This window comes from Phoenix dactylifera, chromosome 8 (genome assembly GCF_051530095.1).
Source record: "Phoenix dactylifera cultivar Ajwa chromosome 8, Ajwa_hap1_PhDact_Kaust_v1.1, whole genome shotgun sequence".
NCBI classification, from domain to species: domain Eukaryota; kingdom Viridiplantae; phylum Streptophyta; class Magnoliopsida; order Arecales; family Arecaceae; genus Phoenix; species Phoenix dactylifera.
The window spans coordinates 21,933,741-21,953,782 of NC_143197.1; the positions used below are offsets into that span (position 1 = coordinate 21,933,741).

Consider the following 20,042-nt stretch of genomic DNA (forward strand, 5'->3'; position numbering starts at 1 on the left):
AGCTGGTTCAGGAGTTAGCTAGTAGAGAAGCAAAGTTAAAACTCTTTGATTCTAATAAAAGATAAAAAAAATCCTTCAAAACTCAGGTTGAAAACAAGCCAACTTTGTTGAGTGTGATAGCGTGAACTTCCGAGCTTTACATTCCTTATCAAGCTTGGTTTAAGCTGAACAATCCTTTTTCATATAACGAACGAAGCTCAAGTAGCTTATAATTTAGTTCAACTTGATTTGAGCTGAACTATCATCCCTTCTACATAACAAATCAAGCTTAAAACAGAGGATGCCATGCTTAAACCGAGCTAACCCTTTTATCATATAACAAGCATAGCTCGAGGAACCTCAAATAGCTTAAACATTCATTATGAAGCTTGGCTTGGAGCTGAACATTCTCTTTCGTATAACAAGTTGGGCTTAAATAGCTTATGACTAGGTTCTCTTACCTCGAGCTAAACTATTCCTTCCATACAAGCATAGCTCGAGCTGTCTTCGACGCGGTTCGATTCGGTCCATTTTGACTGCTAACAAAAAATCACTTTCATACCTCCACCCATTCCTCAATTTTTAATTTATAAATAAATCTTGATTTCATCTTCTTAATCTAGTAGTCTCCCATGTTTGGCTAAACATTAAACAAGAAAATCCAACTCGTGAAGAAAAAGTGAGTGTGGGACTCCACCAAATAGTCTTTTTTTTTTCACTCCTTTTTTTTTTTTCTTTTTCAAAAGCTTATTTATAATGAAGCCATACTCGCCAACCACCCAACCATCCATCCGCATACTTTCGAGGGAACATCCATCCCAAAACCTCTCCGCACTAAATAACACTCCCTTTCCTTTCCTTCAAAAAGCCCGCATAAAAATGGCCTGGCTCTCTCACGCTATTTATCTTCCCCCGGCCGGAGGAAATTTCCAGGTTCACATCTTTCCCACCCGCGACCGTGCCCGCTACGGCGGCGGATTCCTTCTCCGCTCTTCCTCATCCACCCGATTCGCCGCCGCTTCTGCCGCCTGCGGCCGGATTCTCAGCCTCTCGGAGGAGGACGGGTCTCCCATTCCTTCCGTTGGATTCCACCGCAGCGCCCGAATGGAGGTGGAGACGTACTCGAAGGAGCTCGACGTGGCGGTGAGGGTGGTGCAGATGGCGTGCTCGCTCTGCCAGAGGGTGCAGAACGAGCTGGTGGGGTGGAAGCGGGATGAGATCAAGTCCAAGGACGACGATTCCCCGGTTACCATCGCAGGTTTGCTCTTCTGGTCTCTTTCTTCTCCTGTTCTTAGGGTTGGATGTGCTTGTTTCTGATTTTGTTCCTATTTATGATGGTTGCGCCTCTTTGAATTAAGGTTTCTTGCATGAAAGGAGTGATTTTGCTGATGGTTCGTTCTTAAGAGGCTATTACAGGAAGAAAGCTTTGATCTTTTTTTCCCCTACTTGTGCTTGTTTAGGATGTATTGATTGAATGCTGTTTACTAGTTTCTTTGTTGGAGTTTTGGAATGGTACTTCTTCTTGTTGTTGTTGTTGTTGTTGTTTCATTTGGGGTTGTTATCGTTATTGTCTGTTAGATCTTTTATAATGCTTGGGGTCATTTTATTTTCTAGGTCATATCATCGGCATAGACTTTGCTATCTAGAGTAGTGTTTGCAGTTGATATTGAGCAATCAAGGCGACTGGTCAGCTCCAAATAAGTCAGCATTACTGTAATGCACAGAGTTTTGGGCTGATATGTTGGCTTCATTGTGTTTTACCCCTTTATCATAATCTGCATGGCGATTCTCATTGCTGAATTGTGGAATGTTGGAAAATAAGGCGCCTTTATTTCTATCCTGCCTAAGGGAGCCTGATAATCTGATAGTGTATCAAAAACCAAAAATCTTCTTCTGTTAATCTTTGCTCAAATTAAGAGGAATATTGAAATTCTATCCTTTCAGTTTTAGAACATCATGTTGATAGGCTGACTATTCCACTCTCATGCCACAAAGGGTCACTTGACTCTTGAGTTTTTCCGTCATTTAAATCCATGAGACTGGGGACATTCTTGGCCTTTTGCTTTGTTTTCTGGGTTATAAGCTTGTCAGTTAGCATATTTTGATCTGTAAGCCACTACACTTCTCTAGTTATGGAAATTGGAAAATATATCCTGCTTTTGATCTTGTTTGTACTGTTAGTAATGGATATTATCCTATTTCTGGCTTATGATTATGTTAGACTTTACTATCTCAATGCTGCGTTAGTTACAGTTATTGAATTTGGTCTTATGCATTGATATGTCAGTTTCATCAACAGGAATGTAATATGTACCTTATTATGAAATTGTCTCATTCATGCATCTTTGCCTTTCTGTCTTAACGAAGATTTTCTAGTCTATCTTTTATCTCTCGGATCTTTTCCAGTCTTGATTTATACTTAAAGAGTTGGTTTTTGAAGTCCTGGTAAAATATTTTAAGAAGATGCCCTTCATCTCAGCTATGATGCCATAATCATCTTGCATATGTAGATCTGTTATTTGGAGGAAATAAGAGGCCGATGAAGACATATTATAGGATTGGGGATTGGTGGATGAAAAGGAAATGCTTTTCTAGGATGTTGACTATAGCTATGTATCTTTGTGAGACTTGAAGAAAATCTTGTGTAAGAAAATAAGAACTCTCCCAGCATCTTAGAAGTTAGGGTCGGGCAATATGGAGGGTCCAAGCACCTAGTATGCCTGTAACATGCGAATTTGCATAAGTGCAGTGTTGTGATAGCAAGGATAGGGATTGAAATAAGTACATAGTGGATCAAAAGATCTGACTAACTACAAATAAAACTGTACATGAAGGAGTTGTTTCTGATGCATCCTCCCCTATGAATATGGTTTAAAAATATTTATGATGTAGCCTGTAGGGACAATATAAAAATTAGTCCTTGGACTTGCTAAGGTGCTTTTTAGCACCTTGGGATATTATTTGTTTGGGTCCTGGATACCACTTATGTTTACGTTCATTTTATATTAGTGCCTATGGAAGTACTAAGTAGATCAATTTCTTGACATGGGTACTGTTATGACTTTTATGTGGACCCTATTAAATTCAGATATGCCTTGTGCATTTCCTTTCTGAATGTTAAATCCCAGTTGTTCTACCTAATTTTTCTCATGTTTGATGCCCCTACTTGCTGCAAAGCTTAAATAATTTGGCTTCTTTATGCTAGTTGCTGAGGTACTGTACAGCGCTTTGGGAGTATGAGCCAACAAGCCATGTGCTTTTCTCTTCTTAACTAAAAAATACAACAAAAATAAGTAAAACCAATAAAAATATAAGAGAAAATACAACTAGAAAAATTTTTGGCTAATATTTAGAAATATAAGAAGATGATATGGAGGAGCAGACTGCGGGGAGGGAAGACAATGGGGGAGGCTGAGGATAGGCATAGAGGAGAGGAAAGAAAGGTGGAGCAGACTCTTCTGCCCCTTGAATAGTGTGACATTTCTTCCCATTTCCAGTATCTGTTGACTCACACCACTCGTCTACTGTTGTTGTCATTTATCTCAGTCTCAAACGAAAGTTAGGTCAGAATTCATCAGCTTGCAACACAAAATAGGGTGGGTTCTATATCCCACCCCTAATCTGCATGTTACCTGACCTGCATACGAAATGCGTTGCTTATCCTGCATTTTTCTGGGTTGTGTACATGGGAACCTAGGCTTATATGTTTTCTTGGCCCCTAGAAGGGCATCAGGGGGCTTCTGCATGCATGCATTCATATATGGTTGTATTCATGACTGCATTTACTGCCTTCTAGAAAATTGCTTGCAGCAGTACATGTAAAATTCATGGGAACATATTTTTTTGTGATGCGCAATTTGCACCTATACCCAAAATAGTATCAAAACATCTTGGTATTTCCTTTTGTTCTAATTTTTAGCATGTTTTATTCTATTGGTTATCCTTGACAAGCACGAGTTTGTGGGTTTATGTTTTCTGGAATAGTTATTAGTAGGAGTCATAATTCCAACTTCCAACATGTGAAATAACATGAATATATTAGGAGGATGATGACTAACCTTCATATGTAGAACCTACAACTGTACAAACTACCAACAAGCACTATAAAGTGATAGAACATTAATCTTACCTCAAGCAAAAGACTATCGAACTAGTAGTTGATGATTGCTTTTAATTTTATTTTAAGAAAATTAGTTGATCTTTTAGAAGTTTGGTAACCTTTACAATCTATGTCGTAACGTTATTAAGTTGAAGGTAGATTTTCCTACCTATAGCAAATGAAGTTGTATGTTCAAAAGGATACACCAATCCAAGAGCATAATGCTATCACATTTCAAGTTTACTCGGAAGTTTGTTCTTTTCTTTTCTCTGTTCATCAGGTTAAGCAAAAATGCTTAGAAATATTGATGGTTGATGGCAAATCTATTATAGTTTTTTTGGTGACAATTTATATCTATTTTGTTTCATGCATAACGATAAATTCAAAATCAGGGTCAGCGGAACCAGTATTGGACATCGTACCCGTTGTCCGGCGGGACAAGTCTGTATGGGCCTGCGCCGTGCCGTGCTGGGCTCGTACCAACACATTAGAAGAGGTGGGGGAGAGAAAAAACGAGAGAGAAAAAGAGAGAGAAGGGGGAGGCCGGCGGAGAGCCAGCGGAGGGCCAAAGAGCTGCCGTGCGGAGGAGGCGGAGGCCGAAGAGCCACCGCGCGGAGGAGGTGGAGGCAGAGAGCCACCAGAAAGCCACGGAAGAGGGGCTCGCTCCAATCCTCTATTTTGATCGAAATAGGGGCTGGAGCAGCCTCTTTTATTTTTGAAAGGGGACGCTCTATCCCCTGTTTTGAACGAAATAGGGAATCATAGCGAGCCCCTCTTCTGCGGCTCCCTCCTCCGCGTGACGGCTCCCTCTTTTGCGCGGCAGCTCTCTGGTCTCTGCCGGCTGGCCTCGACCTTCCTCTTCCTCTCTTTCCCTCCTCCGCTCTCTCTTTCTTTTTCTCGTTTTTCTTTGTCTTCTCCCCCTCCAACGTCGGTCCTGTTTTCGTCGTCGGAACTGTCTCGGTCCGCAGTATGGCTCGGGATGCCTCGAACTGGATGGTTTGGGACGGTTCTGCCAACCTTGTTCAAAATACTCTAAATCAAGATGTTTAGTCTTGGTTGAGTAGCTTACTTTTATGGGTTGGGTTAGTATGGTATACCCACGTATTATTGATATATGGTATGTTCCTAGGGTTGAGACATTAGCTGTACCATGTGTCAATACAGCACTGTAACAAGCTCTTGTACCTCATTGGTACTTTACTGGGTCTATACAGTGTGTTTGGTAAGAGGTGGTATAGGTTGGTACAGAAAGCCTTTCATTATATACAACCTTTCTCTAGGAATTATGATACTTTAAATTGCATGCAATGTCCATATTTGATAATATCTAATATATATCAGATATCAATACTTGTTGTCTATCCTTCTTTATAGTATGTGTTAGATACATACTTCAAGTGGACTTTTGATATTTCTCAAATGCATTAGAGATACTTGCTATCTAGCTTTGTTTTTTCTGACTGAAGGTTAACCATCGAATGATCAATGGTTAATTCTAGAGTTTGTGTTAATGATATTGTTGTATGGAATGTAGATTGTGGTCTATGTTTCTTATATCAGCATATTTGTCTTATGTTGCATTTGTCTTCTGTATGCATGTCCAATGCTTTAAAGCAAGGTTCATAGTACCAGTGCATTTCATCATGTTGGTACCGAATTGATGATTGGTATATGAGGTGTTCTAAATCTTGGTTTGCTGTACTAATCACCATATAGGCCATATTGACATTGTAACAACATGGTATTAGTATGGAGTCTGGTACGAAGATTGCGAGCCTTGCTTTAAAAGATCTTTGTAGAAGCTCTTGAATAATGCTATATAGCACGTAGATGATTAATGATTGATGAAAGATACATGTGCATGAAATTATGGTGTATACTCGAAAAGAATGCTTAAGTTTTGAGGATTACCTTAGTGCCATACCGTATATAGAAAGACTGGAAGGGCAGATTATAGAGGTAAGTGAGGTTCAAACATGGGTCCTCCCTTGAGACGAGTAATGTAATGAGAATGTTAAGGATAGAAATAAATTCTTCCTATACTATCTCCAATTGAGGTCTACTATACTTTTCTTTCTTTCTTTCTTTCTTTCTTTATTTATTTATTTTGGGAGCACATGTGTATTATTGAATTGATGTAACCATCTCCCCTCTTTGTAAAGCCAATCAAAAGCATTTCATCATTCAAGGCAACCCTTAAGCCTTGTAGTTGGTTTGGGAATAATTATATTTAGGTTAGGTGGGATAACTTGAGGTTAACATGGGGGAGTAAACTAGAATAAATCTATTATATTATTATTTTGTCAGAATAATTTTATCGGGCTATGTGAAAAGTGAGCAAAAGTTCTTCTAGAATCCCCCTTTTGCCCTTTGAATATTCTGCTTTATTCTTGAACTCATTTGGCAGAATATGATAGAATAACTAGTGACATTCTATAAGGAACCATATGGGCATGTGTCCAGTCTCACATCGGTTGTGCATTGGGAAGATCTTGGATGCATACAGGGCCAAGTTGGCCAAATAATATCTTCTTGGCTAGCATTTTTTTGGTGTTATCTTTGGTTGTTACATATTCTACACCATCCCTCAACCAAACAAGGTTATTTTATTCAGATAAATGCAATTAAACAAGGAGCCGTTTTCTTGTAGGTTGCATTGAATACAGACTTTGTCCCTCTGTTAAAGCTCAGCAAGCTGTACTATAATGAGAATGAATATATCCTTTTTTCTTCCACTTTTTGGCAGAAATGTAAACAACAATATCATTTGCTAAATTTGCATATCTGTCTAATTCTTCCCAGCTCATAGTTTCTGTTCTATTGCCAAGAATGGCTATGTTTCAGTTTTTGCTCTCCCTAAACCATCAGCATAAACAGGTCTGGACGTGGTCTTCCAATTTTTGAGATGATGTGTCATAGCACATTTCTCCTATTTAGCTTGCAACCTGACCACCATTTGAAATGAACAAGAATATTTGACTTTGTGGGAGCAAGCTCAGATCCTCCATTTTTACCTAGATACTAGGCTCAGGTCCACAGTGTCAAGGTTCTCAAAGGTTCAGTTCTTTGATCTTTGAAAAGCTTGACATGAGAATAAATCAATTAGCTTGATTTGAGAATGGTTCCATACCATTTTATGCGTACTTCACAATTCGGGTCGATGTAAGGAGGCTCCATTTTTGGTGTGCCAAAGATTCCGTTGTGTCATTGCATGTCTAAGTGCCAAAAGTTTTCATGCTTTACAATTTCATAATTCTTGGTAGTCTACATAACACAGCTGCCCACCAATAAACATTACGTGACTATTAATGAAAAACCTAGAGACCAATAAGCAAATTAATGAAATGTCATGATGATTTTAAGGGAGGCAAAGTCATCTTTTTATTTTATCCTCTACTCTTCTTTCTCTCTCTTTATAGAAGACAGGTTCGTCACAGCTTTTGCTATTGGAGAATGATATTTTTTGTTGGTCATTTCGGATGCAATTAATGAGAATAGCCCTTTGATAGCGATGGATTATTAATGTCAGATTACTAAGTGTGGAAAACTTTTCTCGAACCACCAATTGCTTGCTCAATTGGTATCACACATTGCCACTTAGTTAAGGTGCAGTGGGGGTTTAATTCTGGCTGGATCCACCACCCCAGGGTGGGGTAAATATAGTGTAGAACAGGTGGGGATTAGCCTCTCCTAATCTCAAAAGAAAAAAAAAAAAAGTCTTGAACAGTTATTGCTAATTTATCAACAAAGCCATGTTCTTTTAATTAGCAGCTACTTTAGTCAATTTTATGAGCGAAAAAAGAAATAATTGATTACGCATCTATTAGCAAGGTATATCTAGTCATAATATATCAAACTCTCATAAAACAACCTTCCAAATAAACACGAATTACTGGGATCCAGTAGACCACTGGCTAAAATTTAATACACTCAAGCAGTTTCAAATTTAATACGCCCAAGCAGCTTCTCGTCTTGAAGTTGAATGAACTAGGTATCTTTCCCTTAAATGGTTAAGAGGCATGTGGCACTTCTTTGATCAACTGGAATCTCTGCATTGCCTAGAAGCTAGTAGCATTCGAAACATCTCTATTGCAAAAGAACTTGAAACCATCTCCCAGATCTCAAGATTTCATTTTAAAATGTGAAAGAACTGACAACCTAGTTTCTTAGGCTACCATTAAGCTGATGTAAATTTTTTTTTTTTTGTGTGGATGAAACCCAATCTTAGCTCAAGTAGTTCAAGTAATTTGATCAGGACAAAAGATCCAAATACAATACTCTACACAGTACATACACAGAGAGAAAGAGAGAGAAAATGAGTAATGACTATGAAGTTGAGAAAAAATCTTGAAACTCCTAACATAAAAGACAAGGACAGTCAGCTTAAAAACCATATCCATGAAACTTCTCTCGAGTAAAAAATTCTTCCAAGGAGCTTTCTGAGGAATTGGAAATACAAAGGGCTGGATATCGGAACTTCTTTATAAACTAGTCTAGAAGCTCCAGTTGAGAAGCCTACCGTTGACATCGAAAAAGGGATGTATACAGCTGCACAGGTAACTAGAATGAAGACAAAGTCTTGTTGAGTCAGAAGCAGTTGATCAACAAACGAACTCTTCTATCATTTGACTAATATATATCAGTAGAATGAGACTCAATATTCTGCATATGGTCCAAAATCATTTGATAGTGAAACGATCTTGTTGTATCCAAATTTGGGGACTGGTTTAGATTTAGTCTTGCATATTAGTTTCTTTATATGATGGTTTCCAATTTGTAAAACATAATCAATTCGTGCTATATATTTATCATTAATTGTTGAAGTTCCATTGACTTGTAGATTGGGGCGTTCAAGCAACTGTCAGTTGGGTCCTTTCGCAGTGCTTTGGCATTGAAAACGTATCAATTGTTGCAGAAGAAGATGTTCAAACCTTGTCCAAAAAGGATAACACAGCCTTGCTAGAATCTGTTGTCGGTACCGTGAATGTGTGCCTGGCTGAAGCTCCCACATTTGGCCTGAAAGGCCCTGAAAGGGCACTTGGAACTAAGGAAGTTCTGGAAGCTATAAGCAGATGTAACTCTAATGGAGGCCCCAAGGGAAGGTTTTGGGTCCTTGATCCTGTGGATGGGACACTGGGCTTTGTGCGTGGAGATCAGTATGCTGTTGCTCTTGCTTTGATGGAGGATGGAGAAGTTATCCTTGGTGTTCTTGGTTGCCCTAATTATCCAATGAATAAAGCATGGCTCAACTATCACCAACATTATTACAGGCTCATGTCAAAGTTGTCCCCTCCCACATCTGGATGCTGGCATAAAGGTTGTGTAATGTATGCTCAAAAAGGTAGTGGTGAAGCTTGGATGCAACCACTGATTCATGACTATGGTAAATTTGATTGGCAAAACTGTGCACGAAAAATTCAAGTATCCTCTGTCAGTGATCCTGCTTTTGCAACATTCTGTGAACCTGTTGAGAAGACCAACTCAAGCCACTCCTTCACTGCTGGATTGGCACACAGTGTTGGCGTCAGGTAAATTTGCTGCCCTTGTCTTCTTTGTTCTTAGGCCAACTTTATACTGTGCATGTCGTAGTCATTTAGATCTTGGTGCATTTGAGAGTTGGCTACTAATTTGTTTGCCTTAGCCATTATCTTGTGAGTTGAAAAGTTTTTTTTTTTAAAAAAATAAATGAGGAATATTTTTTTTTAAAAAAATAAATGAGGACTATGTACCCTTAATTGTACAGCAAGCTGTTAAAGGTGGTGCAAAGTTTCTATACATTTTTTCGTGTTTTTCTATAGTCATGGATCTTCTATTGAAACATATATATTTTATTTCCTCATTTGCAGAAAGCAGCCATTGCGTGTGTACAGCATGGTGAAGTATGCTGCCATAGCCCGAGGGGATGCTGAGATTTTTATGAAGTTTGCTAGAGCTGGATACAAAGAAAAGATATGGGACCATGCTGCTGGGGTTGTGATCATTCAGGAAGCTGGAGGAGTGGTGACAGATGCTGGAGGCCGCCCATTGGACTTCTCTAGAGGTATATATTTGGAAGGCCTTGATCGAGGCATAATTGCATGCTCTGGAGCATTACTGCATGAGAAGATCATCAAGGCAGTTGACGCAAGCTGGGACTCATCCAACCTTTGAAGCTTGCCTATAATGTTGTCTTGAATGGAATAAATGATGCCAGTCACATTTGTAAGGATTACTTTGGCTCTCTAGATCCTTTCAGTTTACAGTCTGCAGTCCAACATTTTATCGACCGATGCCTTTCTGACAACAAATTTGCAGGAGCTCCTGAAACACTATAGGGAAATATTAATGGAGTGGTTTCTTTTTTCCTTAACGTGGAGGTTACTGGTTCTGGTTTCATCTCCAGTATGGCCATACTATAAATAAAACCTAGAATGGTTATTTTGGTACAGAACATTATACAGGAAATAGATAGAAAGTATGCTGGTGAATGTGAATGGTGTAGCCACCCAATATTTAGTTCGAGAGGCTAGCCTGCTTGATGTATTGCTCTCCTTTGAGCACTTTATTTCCTTGTAAAGTCATTAATTTCTCAGTTAAGGGTATTTAATATTTTGAGCACTTGATCCTGGTCGCTAGTGGATTGCCATCGTGTTGCCACGCTTTTCTTCATGCATGCGTCACCATTTCAGAAGGAAGAAAGAAAACAATGAAATATGAGTGCAAGTGGCATGGACCACTGGAGACATACGTCGAAGTTGAAAGCATTGCTGTTCTAGTGCGCATCTAATAATGTCTTTATAGATAATTCAATTGTTTGCTTCAGCTTGACTGTTCCTATCTTGCCTCATTTAGTTGTAGAAAATGAAATTTATGTCATTTGTAGAATTTACCGTCTGATTGAGGCTGCATGCTCAAACAACCAGACTTGCCGACGGCACCTCGTGCTGTTGGGTTCGGGCCGAAAAGAGCTCACCCTTCTCGATTCTTCTTCCCAAGGGATTTGGGCCAAGTCTGTTGCCGTGGACACTTTCTTCGTACTACAATTCAGGAGGCATGGCCGTCTGGTTTTCAAGCTAGGCTGGTCCTAGTTCTTGCTTGCCTTTATTAAGGCAATCTTTATAAATTTCTTCACCTTCTCTTATTGATATGCTTAAGCCCGGCAGGTGGCCTCACCTGATTTGGGGTCGCAATCCGAGGGGTGGGGGCGAGACGACCACTAGGTGTAACCAAGCTTGTTTATCCACTGCAATGCAAGGTTGTTTATCCACTGCAATGCAAGGTAGGCCCCCAACTTATCGGGGAAGCTGATAAACGATCAGGTAGACATCATTCATTCACGAGACATTTACTCGTGTGATTGGGACAGTAGTTTCCCTCGAGAAAAAACTCACACATCATTAAAGCCTTAAAAACCAGATAGATAAATTGTAACGAGAAGGTGACATGATAATGTTGTCATCAGCTAATCTACTCAGTAAAAAACAGAGACTATGTCACATCGTTAGAGCCTTTTAGACCAGATGGATAAATTAAAGAGAATGACGAAAAGGTGACATGATAGTGTTGTCAGCTATTCTTCACGATAAATACAAACCCAAACCCAAACCCAATAAATGTCTGCGGTTTAAACTTAAAAATTGAATTGCACCCAGTAAGTAATGCTTTGAGCCTCTCCTTGTTTGGTCCCAAGCCTAGATTTTGGATTGGGTTAGTGGTCTGTAGGCTCTAATGACACCCCTAGCCATGCAGCAACTCTTTCTCTCTCTCTTGGTTACAAGGAGTGATATATCAATCATTCGCGAGATACTCAAAAGCAATTTCTCTTCATCATGAAGGTAGCAAAAGACGTTCGATACCGAAGACCTTTAGTTGCAGAACATAATCACTGCTAATGTAAACCAACCCAACACCAACCCCCCAAAAGTCACTGAATCGGATTTCAATATATGAGAACTAGGGGTGTCTAGCATGCTTCTTGGACTTAGAAATTAGTGTTTGATCGACGCTAGTGGTATTTCAATAGTCACTCAGATGAAGGCAGGCTCCCCTCCTTTTATACAGCATAGGTGGAAAATGATGCAGACTCCTCGCATACGTGCCAATGGGTAAGGTCTGTAGGATGGCTCAAATGACTTGACCTCAAAGTAGCTTCCATCCCCCCATCCCTTGGTCATCTCAAAGTGAACTTTGATGGCAGTATGTCGGCGGACGGGGTGTCAGAAGGAGTTGGCTTTGTTATCAGGGACCATCTCGGCAGTTTGATAGTAGCCGGTGGTTGCCGTGCGCCGGGATTTACTGTAGTCGGTGCGGAGCTGCGGGCAGCCTGGGAGGGGATATCCTATACGAGGCGGGTACTCCATGCTGAGCACATATGCCTTGAGGGAGACTCCTCTATGGTGATAGAGTGGATTCGGGGAGTGGACAGATATAGAGATGATCATCCTCTCATCCGTGAGATTCGGAGATTTGCTCAGGAGCCGAGCGTTTTTCAGGCTTCACATGTTTTTCGGAAGGCGAACAGTGCAGCAGACTGGGTCGCCTCATTTGCCGCTCGGCACTCCGGAGAGATCATTTGGACATCGTTAGGAGATATTCCTCCCACCCTGCTGGTGCGGACACGAGTACTGGACTGATTATTTTGCCGGATCATGGTTGTCGCAGGAAGACGGTCCAGCCACTCTCGTTGTGGCTGGATTGATTGATGTCATTTTTATTATTTATTTTATGTGGGTAGGATTAGTTTGCATATTGTCTTTTGAGGGCCTCTTCTGAGTTGTTTTCTTCATAGGGACTTATTTGATATTTGGTGGCCCTACATATATAGGGCAAGCATTTGCTTAATTTTTTTTTAATTAATTAATGAATGAAAATTGGTCTTCTTCTTCCTCCTCCTCTTCTCCTCTTTCCCTTCTTCTTCCCCTCTTCCTCTCCTCTTTCTCTCTGTATTTCAATCCGTACTTCCGTCCTGCATCAGCTTTGGTATCAGAGCAGGGCTGACTTTGCCTCTGTTGCTGAAGTCGAAGGATCCGGTTTATGGACGGACCCCCGCCGATTCCCTTTCGGCCTTTTCCTCATCTGTATTTTGCTAGATCATTTGCACCGCAAACGCCGGAACGCACGGAAGGTCGTCACACGGCACGTACTCCGAAGAAGAAGGGTCGCTCCCTTTCCTCCTTATTTTCTTCCCTGTTCATCACCTCACCCACTGTGAAGAAAGAAAAAGCAAAACCCTCCCGTCGGTCGACTGCTACCCGGCATCAATCCACAGATCGCCTTCGCAAGACGCCGTCGCCGCCCTCACTTCCCACCGCCGCTGCCTCCGACGCTCTCGCCCTTTCTTTCCCTCCTTCTCTCGGATCTCACGCAGGGAAGAAAGGCACTGTCGCCGGAAAACCCCAAGGCAGCCCGGGAGGCAAATAAGCCGGCTTCCTCGTCAATTTCTCCTCCGATTGTCACTGTGCAAGCATCATCCACCGCATCCGTTTCGCCGCTCCGCCGATTCGCCTTCGGTCGCCGCCGTGCTTTCCCGGGGTTTCGGCAGCATCTTGCTGCCACCGACCGTGGCCGGAACCAAGTGAAGGACGTCGCCGCCCCGTTCACTGACGCACCAGCACCCCGCTCCACCGGCGCAACGTCACCCCGCACCCACCGCCGCAAAACCAGGCGAGATCCGGCGGAAGCGGACGGGCGGTCGAAGGTGGAAGAAGATCCACAGTACAGGTAAGATCTAGACCCGTTAACCCATCACCCGTTAGCCCGAACCAATTCAAAAAAAAAAAAAAAAAATCAAAATTCAAAATTCAAAATTGCGGATCGGATTGTCTTAACGGGTTGGGTCTGTTAACCCGATAACCCGAGTCCATTTGGGTTTAAAAAATAAAAATAAAAAAAAAATAAAAAAATAAAAAAATTGCCGCACGTGACGCATAAGTCACGCACGTGCGGGAGCTTCTTCTTTCCCTTCTTATTTTTCCGATTTCTTCTTGGGTTTTCCGACCACCGTTTCTGCCATCCCACGCCGCTCCTTCTCAGCCGTCACCACTTACGCCCACCTCCTCCGCCACCCACTCTGCCGTCCACTGCTATCTGCGCTCCCGCCCGTTTCCACAGCCGCTGCTATCTCTGCTGCGTGCACCACCGCGCCGCGCGCCGCCCCCGCTCTTCCGTGCCGCCGCTCGCCGCTGTTAGTCGCCGCCGCGCCGCCGCCTGCTAGTTGCTGCCGCACTGCCGCGCCGCCGGGTTGCTCTCACCGCCGCGCCGCCGCGTTGCCGCCGCTGTTAGTCGCCGCCGCGCCGCCGCCTGCTAGTTGCTGCCGCACTGCCGCGCCGCAGGGTTGCTCTCACCGCCGCGCCGCCGCGTTGCCGTCGCCGCCGTCGACTACTGCACCACCACTGCCGGCTCTGACAGCCATCACCACAGACCGCTCCACCGTCCCTGCCATCAGTTGCTCCGACCACCACCACCGGGCCCTGTAACGCTGTGACCTTCTTCCCAGCATCATCTCAGCTTGGACGTCTTCTGCAAGCACAGGCCACTATCTGGTTTGGGTCAACTCTGTTTCCCCTCCCCGCAGGTTACATCTGTTCATTTAAGTTGGCATTAATTATCAAATTTTGTGCTTGGTGATTCGTTCCACATATTCCGATACATGCAACCACATACATCCATAAAACAACCAGACACCCTAGTGGTCACATTTCTTTAATATTAACTGTGGAGCTAGATCAAATCGAGGAGACATATGTGGCTCCGTGACACCTTGCATAGTCCGAGAACTTGGTACTACTTGTTTGCAGCTACTTGTTGGCCTGCGTATTATATTAATTTTCAGTTTGCAATAACTATTTGCTAGGGAGTAGTTTTAGTTTATATTGAGCATTTACTTTGCAATTGTGAATTCATTTCATGCATTAGGTCTACTTAGGCACCTTTATAGTTGGTCGGCTCATACATTTGGTCATTCATTTTATGCATCTACGTAGTGGTCGTGTCGCATCTCATCTTGAGTTTCCCCTAGACATGGATTCCAAAATTGAAGCCCTATTAAAAGCTATCCACGACACTAATGATCAAGTCCAAAACACTAATGCCCAAGTTCAAAAAACTAATATTCAAGTCCAAAATACGAATGCCCAAGTCCAAGCAAACAACGCCCAAATTCATGACCTAACCACAATGTCCACCCAGGTTAATGCTCGACTCGATTCAATTGAGGTTTCACTTCAAAGGGTTATTGAATCCCAAAAGGTTAGTACTCCCCATTTATCGGATCTTGATGAGGTCGATACCCTAGAACAAATCCTAGAACAACAAGGTTCGGTTCGGCAGGGCAACTTTGATCATAGGTCTGTTCCAGGTCACCATTATGCCTACCCTCGCCCTAGAGGACCTGGTCCCATTCCTCCTGTTGATAGAGGTCACCGACATACCGTAGAATCTAGAGAGCCTCGTGACCCTGATGAAGATGTAATGCGAGGCATTAGGATTGAAGCCCCCACTTTCGATGGTCGTCTTGACCCAAAGGTCTTTTCCGATTGGCTACACGAAATGGATCACTTCTTTGAGTGGTACAATCTGTCGGAAGAGAAAAAGGTCCGATTCGCTAGAATGAAACTCCTTGGTCGAGCTAAGTTGTTTTGGCAAAATACTGAACAACTGTTAGCCAGGAGACATCAGCCTGCTATTACAGATTGGGTAGAAATGAAAGAAAAATTGAAAGAAAAATACCTACCACTAAGTTATCAAGCTGACCTCCTAGATCGATGGAACAATTTACGACAAGGTAGCCGCACAGCTACTGATTACATCGCCCAATTTGATGAATTTATGATGCGAAGTAATATAGCTGAAGATGAACGTATGATCTTAAGCCGGTTTCGACGAGGCCTAAATGATGAGCTTAGGAAAGAACTTGTCCTTCGTGAAGTGGCCACCTTAGACCAAGCATATACATTTGTGCAAAACTACGAACAATTCTCCAAATCTATGTTTGCTAGGCGCCCTGACACCAGGCGAGTTCCCACTAGTGCCCAACCATCTGGACCCAAACCCCCAGTCGGTTCTGTCCCACCTAAACCCTTTTCTTCTCCACCTATCCAAAATTGAGATATTAAAGGCAAAGGAATTTTAGGTGAACCGCCAAAAACAAGCTCAAGAATTCAGTGCTTTAAATGCCAAGGGTTTGGTCATGTTGCCTCCCAATGTGCAAATCAGACCCTTGTTATTGATGCACATGAACAGAAGGATGACATAGATAACTTGGAGGAACAAATTTATGAGCCTAATTTAGATGATATTCAAGATGTCGAAGATGAACCCGAGGAAGAATCACACACTTTAGGTTGTATCCGACCTACTCCCCAGATAATTGCCCACGAACCTGACCGATCCACTATGAATGTAGTAAGGTGTGCAATTACCCAGCCTAAAGAGACTGATGACTGGAGACGAACCTCAATTTTCCACACTTACATTAAATGCGGCGAAAAAGATTGTAAAGTTATCATTGATAGCGGAAGCTGCATTAATGCGATATCTTCCAGCATTGTCGCCCGCTTGGGCCTGACTCCTGTGTCCCAACCTCAACCTTATAAGGTCTCCTGGATCGACACGTCGTCCATTCACATTAAGGAACGGTGTCTTGTACCTATTCAAATCCTCTCTTATAAAGACACTGTCTGGTGTGACGTACTCCCAATGGACGTAGGTCATCTGATATTAGGTAGGCCTTGGTTGTTCGATCTCGATGTCACCATCTACGGTCGAACTAACTCTTGCTCTTTTGTATTCCAGGGTAAAAAGATTAAGCTTAATCCTTTACGGCCCAAAACGCTAAATAAGAGTACGGACAAGAGTAAATCAAAGGGGAAGGAACTGCATATCCTTAACCCCACAGAATTTGAGAGGAACGTCCTTAAGGACTCTCCGGTGTTTGCCTTGCTAGTTAAAGAACTTCAGCCACATCTTACAAACACATTATCGGCTGAATCCCTCGCTATTCTCGAGGAGTTCAAAGAAGTTTTTTCTGAAGACCTTCTAGATCATTTACCCCCTTTGCGTGATATTCAGCACGCCATTGATCTAGTCCCGGGAGCTACCCTTCCTAACTTGCCCCATTATCGGATGAACCCTTTTGATCATGCAGAGCTTCTAAAGCAAATTAACGAGCTTCTACAAAAGGGATTTATTCGAGAGAGTCTAAGTCCTTGTGCCGTACCTGCCCTTCTTACTCCAAAAAAGGATGGGACTTGGCGAATGTGTGTAGACAGTCGGGCTATTAATAGAATCACGGTCAAATACCGTTTTCCTATTCTCCGGCTCGACGATATGCTGGATATGATGGCAGGTGCCACGATTTTCTCCAAAATTGACTTAAAAAGTGGCTACCATCAAATCCGGATTCGTCCAGGAGATGAATGGAAGACAGCCTTCAAGACAAAAGATGGCCTCTATGAATGGCTGGTAATGCCTTTCGGCCTCTCAAACGCTCCAAGTACATTTATGCGAGTGATGACTCAAGTACTCCGGCCTTTTATGGGCAAATTTTTAGTCGTGTACTTTGACGATATCCTTATTTATAGTCAAACTAAGGAGCAACATTTAGGCCATTTAAGGCAAGTTTGTACGACTTTACGCAACGAGAGCCTCTATGCTAACCTTAAGAAGTGTTCATTTTTCACTACTCACGTAAACTTCTTAGGGTATATAGTCTCCTCTGAGGGTTTATCTGCTGATCCTGCAAAAATCACCGCAATTGTTGAATGGCCTGAACCTAAGAATATTACTGACATCCGTAGTTTTCACGGCCTGGCCACATTTTACCGTCGTTTCATTAAGGGCTTCAGTACACTTATGTCACCTATCACTGATTGTCTTAAACGAGGTGATTTTCAGTGGACACGCGCAGCCGCTAAAGCATTTAATGACATTAAGAAAAAAATGACGGAAGCGCCAGTTATGCGACTCCCTGATTTTAACAAAGTTTTTGAGGTGGAATGTGATGCATCTGGCTTAGGAATAGGTGGTGTGCTTAGTCAAGAACGTCATCCTATAGCCTATTTTAGTGAAAAGCTGAATGAGGCTAGACAAAGATATTCCACCTATGACAAAGAATTTTATGCCATAGTCCAGGCCCTACGGTATTGGCGACATTATCTCCTTCCTAATGAATTTGTTCTCTATTCTGACCATGAAGCACTTCGTTTTCTTAATTCCCAGAAAAAACTTAATCATCGACATGCCAAGTGGGTTCAGTTCCTCCAAGATTACACTTTTGTCCTCAAGCATATGTCAGGTGCTGCGAACAAAGCTGCTGATGCGTTAAGTCGTCGAGTAACTCTGTTGTTCGCCATGTCTGTTTCCATCACCGGTTTTGATAGACTTAAGCTCGATTACTTGTCTTGCCCAGATTTTGGCCAACTCTATAATGCCCTTGCTGATGGACAAGGACCTTTGATTGATGGTGTTTATCTACAAGACGGGTACTTGTTCAAAGCTTCCAAGCTCTGCATTCCGCGCACTTCCGTGCGCGATTTCTTGATATGGGAAGTACATGCCGGTGGTCTCTCTGGACATTTTGGCCGTGATAAGACCATAGAAGAAGTTGAACGTCAATTTTTTTGGCCAAGTTTGAAACGGGATGTTGCTAAAATTGTGGAACAGTGTCGCACGTGTCAACTAGCTAAGCACAAAAAACAAAATACTGGCCTATACACTCCGTTACCTGTCCCAGATCGCCCTTGGCTTGACCTTAGTATCGACTTCGTACTCGGCCTTCCTCGCACATTTCGGAAACATGACTCCATTTTTGTGGTTGTGGATCGTTTTTCTAAAATGGCCCACTTCCTCCCTTGTTCCAAAACTTCTGATGCCTCTCGAGTAGCCAAGCTATTTTTTGATGAGATTGTTAAGTTATACGGTTTACCAAAAACCATTGTCTCCGATAGGGATGTCCGCTTCATGAGCTATTTTTGGAAAACCTTGTGGCATCTGGTTGGCACCAAACTTAAATTTTCTACGGCTTATCATCCTCAAACCGATGGCCAAACCGAAGTCGTCAACCGAAGTCTAGGTAACCTTCTGCGTAGTCTAGTAGGGGATCACAATCGTAACTGGGATTCTATTCTGTGTCGCCCAATTTGCATATAATTCGTCGGTCAATAGATCTATCGGGATGAGTCCATTCGAAGTGGTCCATGGTTATAAAGCTCGCAAACCTGTAGATCTCTTACCTATGTCCCCCCATATTCGCATTTCTGAGTCTGCACATGCATTTGCACAACACATTCATAATCTGCATCAGGAAATTAGCAAGCGCATTCATATGAGTAATGCTCAATATAAGCTACAAGCTGATTCTCATAAGCGAGATAAAACATTTCAAACTGGGGATTATGTTATGATACGTATTCGGCCTGAGCGGTTTCCATCTGGAACCGTCAAGAAACTGCAGGCTCGTAGTGCTGGGCCCTTTCGGGTATTGCAACGAGTGGGTACTAATGCTTACGTTCTTGATCTTCCCTCTGATTTTGGTATTAGCTCCACTTTTAATATTGAGGATTTGGTTGCTTACAAGGGCTCCCTTTCTATTCCTACTGATCCTTTCGCTCCGCCATCACTTGAGCTTGATGATACTCCTATTCTTGATTCCATCCCATCCCCGACCACTCTAGCTTTACCCCCAGCACAAAAAGAATATATTGATGCCATTTTAGATGAGCAGACTGTTTCTACCAGTGATGGAGGTGTTCAGCGTTTTCTGGTTCGTTGGCGAGGACGCCCGGAGTCTGATGCTACATGGATTACACGTGCGGAGTTACAGCGCATTGATCCAGATCTTTTGGAGTACTACCAGAGTCATTCGTCGGGGTCGACTTCTTCTTACCCGAGGGGAGTTGGTGCGGACACGAGTACTGGACTGATTATTTTGCCGGATCATGGTTGTCGCAGGAAGACGGTCCAGCCACTCTCGTTGTGGCTGGATTGA

General features: G+C 42.5%; 2 protein-coding genes across 2 annotated transcripts; both read left to right on the forward strand.

Annotated features, from left to right (window-relative positions):
• The first annotated feature begins 749 nt into the window (after positions 1 to 749).
• Positions 750 to 10,675, forward strand: HL (HAL2-like protein). The gene is made up of 3 exons (XM_008780597.6): positions 750 to 1,237; positions 8,919 to 9,606; positions 9,925 to 10,675. Exons 1-3 carry the CDS (start codon positions 859 to 861, stop codon positions 10,226 to 10,228), a joined length of 1,371 nt encoding a protein of 456 aa, XP_008778819.4. The 5' UTR covers positions 750 to 858; the 3' UTR covers positions 10,229 to 10,675.
• A 4,557-nt stretch (positions 10,676 to 15,232) lies between these two features.
• On the forward strand, positions 15,233 to 20,042 carry LOC148702751 (uncharacterized). The gene is made up of 3 exons (XM_089924952.1): positions 15,233 to 16,115; positions 16,236 to 18,580; positions 19,359 to 20,042. The coding sequence occupies exons 1-3, from the start codon at positions 15,233 to 15,235 to the stop codon at positions 20,040 to 20,042; spliced, it is 3,912 nt and encodes a 1,303-aa protein (XP_089781078.1).

Excerpts from the sequence above, each read along its gene's own strand:
- HL (XM_008780597.6), top strand. The coding sequence starts at position 859 with ATGGCCTGGCTCTCTCACGCTATTTATCTTCCCCCGGCCGGAGGAAAT. Across the intron at positions 1,238-8,918 it reads TTCCCCGGTTACCATCGCAG|ATTGGGGCGTTCAAGCAACT; the intron begins GTTTGCTCTTCT and ends ATTGACTTGTAG. Across the intron at positions 9,607-9,924 it reads GCACACAGTGTTGGCGTCAG|AAAGCAGCCATTGCGTGTGT; the intron begins GTAAATTTGCTG and ends CCTCATTTGCAG.
- LOC148702751 (XM_089924952.1), top strand. The coding sequence starts at position 15,233 with ATGTCCACCCAGGTTAATGCTCGACTCGATTCAATTGAGGTTTCACTT. Across the intron at positions 16,116-16,235 it reads TGGACCCAAACCCCCAGTCG|GGTTTGGTCATGTTGCCTCC; the intron begins GTTCTGTCCCAC and ends TTAAATGCCAAG. Across the intron at positions 18,581-19,358 it reads TCTGCATTCCGCGCACTTCC|GAAATTAGCAAGCGCATTCA; the intron begins GTGCGCGATTTC and ends AATCTGCATCAG.